General features: G+C 41.5%; 1 protein-coding gene across 1 annotated transcript; it reads left to right on the top strand.

The window, feature by feature from the left end:
• The first annotated feature begins 571 nt into the window (after positions 1-571).
• drd2b (dopamine receptor D2b) lies at positions 572-6751 on the top strand. Its single transcript, XM_062535542.1, has 7 exons — positions 572-844; positions 2710-2819; positions 3242-3378; positions 3809-4008; positions 5085-5171; positions 5361-5703; positions 5838-6751. The coding sequence occupies exons 1-7, from the start codon at positions 572-574 to the stop codon at positions 6032-6034; spliced, it is 1347 nt and encodes a 448-aa protein (XP_062391526.1). The 3' UTR covers positions 6035-6751.
• Positions 6752-9949: the final 3198 nt, after the last annotated feature.

Raw genomic sequence — 9949 nt, 5'->3', positions numbered from 1 at the left:
TCCATTGTATCGTGTTTCAAATTACATTTTTCAAAAAGATAGGGATACTGCAGTCTCGGGTGGTGGCTGCCTACATAGTCTGACTTTTAATGGTACAAAGAAAACAGATGGAATTTTGTGAAAGCATGTGAGATTTGTTGTCATTGCGCATTAAGAGTTAAGCGTGTTAAGGTCTCATACCTTTAGGCACTGGGATAATGGTTCTCAGGAAAATGCTGCGGTCAATAGGGAAGCAAGCATGTCTTCCTCGTAAATAAATCAATTTAAATGCTCGATACACACTTTTGGAATTCAAATGGAAATTACTTGGCCAAATGTAGTTCAATTTAGCTGTGAGATGCCTAGTTGATCAGTTAGGATGCTGAGCTGATGTGGTCCCTGTTCAGTCAATATAGTGTGGAGCAAAACAGCCACAGATTGTCTAAAAGAAAGAAAACACATTTGTCGAAATACCGGTCTTATGTGGGTTTTTTTTTTTTAGATGTACACATTTGGATAGCTTTCTTGTTCTGGTCCCATATCATATGCTATATGTTCTCTCCTCTCCAGGTGTTCTGTCTGGCTACAGCTCATGGATTTCCTCACAGAGTATGCCTACAACGACAGTTACTATGACAATGGGACCGTCAACGGCACGGACTGCGAGCCCAAGCATCCGTACAACTACTATGCCATGCTCCTCACGCTCCTCATCTTCGTCATCGTCTTCGGCAACGTGCTGGTGTGCATGGCCGTCTCCAAAGAAAAAGCCCTGCAGACCACCACCAACTACCTGATCGTGAGTCTGGCCGTGGCCGATCTCCTGGTGGCCACGCTGGTCATGCCCTGGGTGGTCTATCTGGAGGTGAGCACGCTCAGTGTTACAACACTGAGTCCACTTTACCAAGCTGGCTCCCTCAGCCTCAGTTCCTTTACGACAGTAGCCTAATAAAGAATATCAAAGCACAACTGAACTGGCTGGAAGAGGATGTTGTGAACCCCCACAGCATACTTTGAACAGATTTAATTGAGCTTGTACGGTTCAGATGTCGTTCCCAAGTGATTTATGGCCTTTGTGTATCCTTACACATTAAATGGAAATACTGATGTAATCTTGTTCAGTGTAACTAAATCATTGTGATCATGTGGATGGCTCAGGGTTGAATGCATGTTTGTAAAACTGCCAGATATCAAATACTTGTAGTAAAAAACTGATTCAAGGTAATTGCATCCAGTGTTGGTGACAGTTTCATAAGGCCCTGAAATTATCCAAATAGCATGTTGTAGCCTGTAGAGGAAACCGGTTGTTTGCTGACATGTGCTATGATTACATTGTAAATTCTAAGCAACAGATTAAATTACTTACCACTTTGCTTGTGATTCAAATAAATGTAGGATGCTTCTCTGCGGGATGACACCATTCTGTCCCCACAATCTTTTGGCCATCCATCCCTGTGGTGGTTGTATAAGTTATTTAAGGCTTTGTGGATTTGCCTGTTTGCACACCAGTGAGTTATGATGCGAGTCCTATGCCCCACGCCTGTTGTAACCACAGGAGGCACATATGCAGTGCATGTTGTGCTAGCTTGTCAGTAATTCATAGGGTTATTGCATGCTAGCGTTAGATCAGAAAAGATTAGCTTACCAGCTTGCTCGTATCAACGTGATAGAAAAATAGTTTTCATATACATTGTGATTTTGCGCTGAGCTTTCGATCATGGATGTGCATACTAGGGAGAATTGTCATTAAAGTGTCGCCCTTTGTGTTTCATACGTTTAAAGGGCCAGTTTCACATTTGGTTTTGTGGAAAGGCATTGTGCTCTTCATGTTTGTAAAAATAGGACATGATTTGGGTTAAATCTAAGCATTGTCTTTCACTCCAGTACCTGGTACAGTGTCATGGGACCCGTGTACACCTTTCTCTGATGTGCTTCCCGGAATTTGCTACTCACTCACATCTTAATGAGCTCCACAAGAAAAAGAGCAGATGTTAAAATTTTGCCATTTAAAGGAGACATAGAATGGAAACCATTTTTGTCTTGGTTTTCATGAATTAGCAGAGGTTGTGCATAACCAAAGAGCTATCATGAACATGAGGCATGGTTGTGCCCTTTGAAAATCTTGAACTTAGAAATAGTCGTTCAAAAATGGGCGAATTGGAACAAAGCCTGCTTGTGATGTCAGATATCACAAAGCCATTGAAGTTCAATTGTGGTTGCCAAAGAGGGCGCAAATTTACAGTAGTCAAATGAACCATTTCAATACCCAGCCTAAATATGAGGGTTTTTGAATATATACTATTTTAACATTAGAGAACACAGTGCAATACTCAATTCATCCATTCTATGTCCTCTTTAACCACATTATGCAGATGCTTGCAGGAACCCATTAGAGCCGCAGATAAGCTAGTGTGTAGCCTAAATGAGGATGAGCGCCCTCTACAGTACCTGTGTATCATTCTGCAGGCGGATATACATCCTCTGACCTCGGTAGGCTGCTCTACCAAACAAGAGTTTGGTCCTAATTTATAGAGTGAGTGCTACATACAGGCTACTGTGCATTTGGTCAAATGTAGGCCTACTTTAACTCTACCAGTCCCATTTTGGCACTATGGCCTCTATTTGTGGAAGCATAAAGCATTCATAACTTTGTGAACGTTTCGGGTCTCATACCTTGTTCTGGCGCTAAATGTGGTCTCTCTCCCGTGTGTGGGGGTCTTCATGTTCTAGGTGGTGGGAGAATGGAGGTTCAGTAAGGTCCACTGCGACATCTTTGTCACCCTGGACGTCATGATGTGCACTGCCAGCATCCTTAATCTCTGCGCCATTAGCATTGACAGGTAATTCTTCCGCAGGGGAATCAAATCAATACGGAATTAAAAATGTCCTTTTGCATCATGTGGTCTTAGAGAGGCTGTGGCACATTAGTGGTGAACGTGATCCATTTAATGAGTAATATGGTGGAGAGAAGGATCCACGACGGCCTGGTTATGAGCTCACAACAGGCAATAATGTGTTATTGATAATTCCATAACCATTGCTCAGTCATCAAGCAGTGTCACACATCCAGCTGTTTACAGTGCAGAATATGAAGCAGTTATTGATATTCACGCCCTTATCATAACCAACCTCTTAGATCCAGCACAGTGTAAATCATATTAGCAAAGCAGTGTGAAAGGTAATCAGTTTTTCACAGGCTCATCACTATTTTTAGCCATAGTTTGCCTAGAGTCGTTAAATGCATCTGATGTTACACCTGCAGGTATACAGCTGTTGCCATGCCAATGCTGTACAACACAAAGTACAGCTCCAGGAGACGAGTCACGCTGATGATCTCGGTGGTGTGGGTCTTGTCCTTCGCCATATCCTGCCCCCTGTTATTTGGACTAAATAATACAGGTAATCGACAACAAGGAATCTCAAGGAGCTTTTAATGTATAGCATGATACAGGTGTTCCCCCTTTTTGTCAATGTTCAACATTCTGGGTACCAATTTAGCACTAAGGAGTTAACCAATCAGTGTAAAACTGACAAGAAATGTGTCATGTTTCTACCCACCACAACATTAATTAGTGCAGCACCAGACGTTCCTGGAACACATTGACAATGTCGGAGACTCTGTTCTCTGTAATTGTCAGTGTAGCATTGAAATGGGTGTACAGTCATTATTTTAATGTGAAATAACAACACTGTGTTCCTTTAAGGTCCTCCTTTCTGCTTGATTGTTTTATATTTAGTCATCTGTTTACAGCATGTTAATGGCTCTCTAGGGGGATGGGGAACAGAGTTGTTTAACAGAGTTGTGCAACTCGTGTATGTTGTCTTGCAGCGACCCGGGATGGCGCGGTGTGTGAGATTGCGAACCCGTCGTTTGTGGTCTACTCCTCCATCATGTCCTTCTACGTGCCGTTCATCATCACGCTGCTGGTGTACGTGCAGATATACGTGGTGCTCCGCAAACGGCGTAAACGCGTTAACACCAAGCGCGGCTGCCAAGCAGTGGACACTGACCCTTACGCCACTCCCAAGGTGAGAGCCTACAGTAGGCCATCCCCATCTCAGACAGTGTACGGGTGTGTTGTGCGTTCCTTGAATGTATGTGTTTATTTACGCAGTTGCATTAACCCAGAATCAGTATCACTATGTATTGGGTGGTAATGGTTCCCATAAAATGATACTCTGTTACTTAAAGGGACACTACACCGATTACAGTAGCATTAAGCTTTGTATCGTTAGAAAACCAGTCATGTTTTTGAATGGTCGTGCATCATTCCCTCAGTTTGCCTTGAGATGGGAGAAATACGGATTTCAATGAAACCCATGACTTACTGCTTTCAATGATGTAAAATGATGATTTTTACATCATTGAAAGCAGGAAGTCCAACATTGAAATCCGTATTTCTCCCATCTCAAGGCAAACTGAAGGAATGATGCACGACCATTCAAAAACATGACTGGTTTTCTAAAGATACAAAGCTTAATGCTAATTTGTGAAGTGTCCCTTTAATGTGTACCTTGTCATTTGTGTTTTGTCTACGATAACTAAAAGCCTAATTCGAGTCTGGTGCTACAGAGAAAATCAAAATGCTTTGTCTAGCATAATATAGAATTTATGTTTATGGATAGAATTTATATCGCTCACAATTGAAGACATGCACAGTGCTGAGTACTATTATTGTGTTCATTACTTGAGAATGCCACTGTCTGGTTCAGATGCTGAGCTTTTAAACTGTTATTGTGTCTTCTGTGTCTTGTGGTGCCTGCACAAAAATAGCATTAATGATTAGTTTAGTCTGACCTTTGACCTATCTCTATATTGATTTTGGAGGCATACCGTCATAATTGCCGTGATAAATCAATAGGTTCAGTTGAGTGCTTTAGTTTCTGCCTGTTTGAAATAGCTGTGCTTTCTTTATATATATTTGAAAGAAGACATGTCTTCTAAGATTACTCAAGTATTCCCATCTCATATGAGAATATAACCAGCTTGGTGGCAGGCAGATCTGATTATCTTGGATATGAGACGTATACTTTAATCGAATCTCCTGTGTTATAACTGAATTTAGTGCTGGAAAGATGTGAATTGTATGTCTCTTCTAATTCAGGACAAGTGTGCTCATCCGGAGGATGTGAAGCTATGCACAGTGATCGTCAAGACCAACGGAACTATCCCCAGCAATAGCAACAAAGGTGTATGTAAATTGGCCTCCGTTTGACCTGTAACCCAACACTTACAGTATGTGTCGATAATTGCGCTGTAATTTGCCTAAGTTCTTCATTCTATTTAAGCTTTAACGTTCTCAAGGGTTCTTTTCCTTGGTCTGCTAAATTGCTCTTCTAATCACTGCAACTGCATGTGATGCTTGCTACTGTAATTGCAGCTCCTGGTCAAGGACGTTGCTCTCCACGGCAGTGAGCTGGAAATGGATTTAATGGCGAGCGCCTCTCCAGCGGAGAGGAGGAAAACGCTCGCCCCAGAAACAGGCCAGCTGCGGCCGCCCGCCGTGAGCGCCGACGAGCCCTCTCAGGTCGAGAGGCAGGCCAACGGGGACGGGAAGAACGGCCACGCCAAAGAGGGCCAGTCGCCGATGGCCGGCAAAACTCTAGAGACCCAGGCCTTGCCCAACGGCAAAACCCGCACGGCGCTGAGCAAGGCACAATGCAAGAAAAAGATGTCGCAGCACAAAGAGAGAAAGGCCACTAAGATGCTGGCCATTGTCCTGGGTAGGTGGGAGTTTTTTTGCTTGCAGCCACAACGTCACGGGATCTAAGTGCCTTGCTGCAGTTATTGCTGTTTTTGCCTGAAGAGGCAGGTACTCCTAGATGTTGTTGACCCTGTTGCGTAATCTCTCCTGCAGGTGTGTTCATCATTTGTTGGCTTCCGTTCTTCATCACGCACATCCTGAAGACCCACTGCACCAGCTGTGTGGTCCCGCTGGAGATGTACAACGCCTTCACCTGGCTGGGGTACGTCAACAGCGCCATCAACCCCATCATATACACCACCTTCAACATCGAGTTCCGAAAAGCCTTCATTAAGATACTGCACTGCTGATGGCGCTGCTTAGCTCTCGCGCACAGGGACTGGGAATCAACGTGGCGGCAGGGAAGGGAAAAAAACAAACTGTCCGTTGAAATGCTGAAGAGAGAAGGTCAAATCACCTCAGGATTTCAACGCTAGGCGAGTCGAGGCTAGATAAACAGACTCATTACACGCCGGCACTTTGCTCACACCTCATGAATGTACTGTACAAGTAGGGCTTTATCAGTTTCCCCTCTCAGCAGTGAAAAAAAAATAAACCCCTCCACATAGATGAGAAAAAATGAATGGACATGATGAATGGATGGGTGATTAGAGCCAGTGGCCATTTTTGGAGCACTCTGTGACAACTCCCACATGGCGGGGGAGATCATAGGGCTTCATTAGTGGGCAGCTTCTCTTCTCTTCTCTTTTTTTCTGTGGCAATATAGATGTTACAATGTTCCTGTGAGGGCCGTCTTGATGTACATTGTGCAGAACACAGAATATTCAGTATTAAGTTGTGTGTGTAAAAATATTGGTGTGTCAGACTATGTAAATATAAGACAAAGAGCTTTCTGTATAGTGAAATCATGGCCAAAAGAGACGTGGTATGAGACAAATGTATATTTTGCAAATTAAGGCCCAAAATCAAATAATGGCTTTCTAGATGGGGATCGTCCTTTGGCTTTTAAATCAAGATGGGTACTTTGCCATGTATTGAGTCATTTTTCCATGTCAGATGTCATTTGTTTTGTGAGAACAGCATTTTATTTGAACATAGAGCCCTCTTTACCGGGACCAGGTTCCGAAACACACAGTACAGTAGGTCTCATATGAAGACACACTCACTGGACTCTCTGTTGTGACTCTGGACCTCACAGATCTTATGTGTGTTGGCGAAGGACAGAGTGAATGGCCAGCATTTAGTGATCATTTGCTAAATGTTTGCAGTAATAAGGTCACACTCAACCAGTTTTGCCACAGACCATGCCTTTAATACGTGTCGATATGTACATTGATATGATGTTATATTATAATCATGACATCACACAATGCAGAATTTGCACAACACTGTAGAAAATCTGCTGTTTTAGGAATATCATTAAGACATATTTCAGCCTAGTTGGACTATTAACAATGTAGAAAATTATGACATAAGTGTCATAAAAGAAAAACCTGAAATTGCAGAGTGAGAGAGCATACTAATTCTTATTTAATACATGTCATACATTTATTTTTTATTATTCATTATCTCAAAAGTGTGCCAAAATATGTAAAATACACCATATATGTTGAAATGCTTTAAATACTTTTAATCTAAGATAATTGTTTTCAACTGCTACTGGAAAATACACAAGCAAATATGAATGTTACAGTACATGCCACTCCAATGGAGAATGGAGAGCCATGAGCCTATAAGAATAAGTAATGAAACCTTAAACAGGTTAAGCATTCATTTATTCCTCCCATTCTCACTTTACTCATTAAGATTTTTAGTGATTATAGTCACAATTACCGTAATTTCCCGACTATTAGCCGCGACTTATACATTGATTTTGCAAAATTTCTTCAGCTATGAGGTTAATACAGGGGAGTAGTTAATATGGTGTTAATATGCTTTAGTTTATTTTAACCTGCATAAAACACTGTCCTGCAGCTTATACACAATGCGGTTTATATGCGGGAAATTACTGTAGATGTTAAAGAGAGTTACTTTGGGTAGCCTTCAAGCTGTAGAATTGTTGTAAGCATCATGTCTTATACTTTTATATTTGACATGATGCAGAAGGGGGCACAAAGCAGATGTCGGTTGGCTTTGTGCAACGGGCCTTTTCTGGCCATGTGTCCTTGAGTGGGTGTAGTTGAGTTAGTTGTAAAATGATCAGCAGATCCTTGGTTGGTTTGTATTTTCACATTTAGGGGTAAATTCAGAAAGCCATTGTTTAATTTTGGGAACTCAAGCCCGTGACAAAAACAAGCATGCATGTTACATGTGTACTTTTCATGATATCCTGGCCAATGAGGCCCTCCACAGCTGCCTAGCAAAACAAAACGTTGATATTTTAATGAAACTACTGTATGTGAACTGAACTATGTGAAATGACAAGTGGACCATTTTCACCATCATGTATAATATACTTTTTTTTTTTTTTTTCGTGTAGGCTATGAATTTAAATTGTAAATAAAAACAAAACCATATGTTGGCAAGGAGTCATATGTTCACACATGCAAGCTAAAGGCATAGCCTAAGGCTGTTTCAAATTGTAAATTGTTTGTCAAGCACTAAATTCTATTTCTTAATGATTTTTGGCTGGATTTATTTTTGTTATGGTTATTGTCTCTGCAGAGTGTATATTGTGTAAGGTGCCAGCTGTTGCATAGAGTGCCGAGTGAAAGGAACTGACAATAATTTGTAACTTGCTAGTCTTAAGTACAATAATTAGCTAAATAAAGAATGAATTCATGAACAAGCTAGACCTACTACTAGCAGTGACATTTTCCATTTGAGATTATTAAATGTCGTGCAGGACAAACATTTTAATTTGATTTTAAATTGCTTATTAACTGTTTGTGATGACTGTGTTGCTGAACTGGGCAGGGATTGATTAGGACGAGAGAAAAACCCCCCTGGACTTCCTTCCAAATAGGGCTACTATCATATGTTCACACATACCCTATCTGTCTATCATGATACCTTGACATTATTATGAAAGAGTATCACGTTCAAAATACCTGGTGACACGAAACAAATGTGATTTGTCCTTTAAAGCAGCGCTCTGAGTCTGGGTTGAAAAAACGAAAAGCTCCGAAAAGCTAGCAAGATGGCACCGAGTAGTGTACTGATTGGACAAACAGTCCATTTTATATTCCATCCAACTAGAATGGCTTCCTCAAACTATTTGTGAGGGTTCACAAACGTTTGTGGAAATCTCATGGCAAACAGAAAACTCGTTTAAAATTCGAATGCACTGCAGGTTACAGCCCGAACTGGGGCAGGTCAGGCAGGACTGTATTTGGGAAAGATCAGGGTAGGATTCCAATCCACAGTCGTCTGCTGGTTCCTGGCTCACTGATGCACTAATAAATGATTTGGCTGTGAGAATACTGTTGGCCAACTTTGGTGTCAGAAAACCACGGAGGAACAAAGTAACTTGTCTCGTGCAAAAGGAATAATAATGCTTCGGCACAGCATGCTTGTCTTACAGATTTGGCTGTGACCACCCAAAGCCATGCCAAGTCAATGTTATTTTTGCATTCTCTTTTTGTTGTGGTTGTTGTAGCTTAGTGACAGTGACTTTTGCAGACGTGCATAAAGTGACTGGCTCTTTATGTGGCAGTTCTCCTGGAAGACAACCCCAAAATCAGACACAAAAGATTTCTAATCCGCATTTCTATGCTGTGGCATATTCTATCTCTGTGGGGAACACAGTCTAGAAGTGTTGGGTATTGCCAGCAAGCAATGTGGTGTGTGATGGGGGGGAGACTTGGTACCCTAACATCCTGACTGCATCTTTATGTGATCATGCATGTGTTATTTGTAGCAGTTCTGCCATTAACATAACAGGTTGTACACCTGTTCTAATGGAATGCGTAAAAATGTAGGACAAAGTGGGCATGACTAATTCTGGATGTGGACCCTGCGCTACAGACAGACCATTAATAAGGCCCATAATTGCCTTACCATTATGTAAATACATTATGGAGAATTAATCAGAAACACCTGCAGTCATGTTAGATGTATTAGATTTTAAGGACAATAAGATGCATTCAGTGCCTACTCAGCAGGCCCACAAGTGCTTACAGAAAGATCAGTCGATAAAGTCGCCCAGAATATTAATGTGTAGATACATTACAAAGAAACTAACACTTGATAAAAATTGCTCTAATTGAGTTTGAATGCTCGAATCCTGAGCACTGTAGATGAGATATCTCGGAATAAAGAGTGAA

Source organism: Sardina pilchardus, chromosome 5 (assembly GCF_963854185.1).
Source record: "Sardina pilchardus chromosome 5, fSarPil1.1, whole genome shotgun sequence".
Classification (NCBI taxonomy): Eukaryota; Metazoa; Chordata; class Actinopteri; order Clupeiformes; family Clupeidae; genus Sardina; species Sardina pilchardus.
This window is presented reverse-complemented; position numbering and strand designations above follow the sequence as displayed.

What these genes read in the sequence shown, in the direction of transcription:
- drd2b (XM_062535542.1), top strand. Translation starts at nt 572, where the DNA reads ATGGATTTCCTCACAGAGTATGCCTACAACGACAGTTACTATGACAAT. An exon ending in ATTTGGACTAAATAATACAG is followed by an intron (nt 3,379 to 3,808) that starts GTAATCGACAAC and finishes GTTGTCTTGCAG; the next exon opens with CGACCCGGGATGGCGCGGTG. An exon ending in GATGCTGGCCATTGTCCTGG is followed by an intron (nt 5,704 to 5,837) that starts GTAGGTGGGAGT and finishes TCTCTCCTGCAG; the next exon opens with GTGTGTTCATCATTTGTTGG.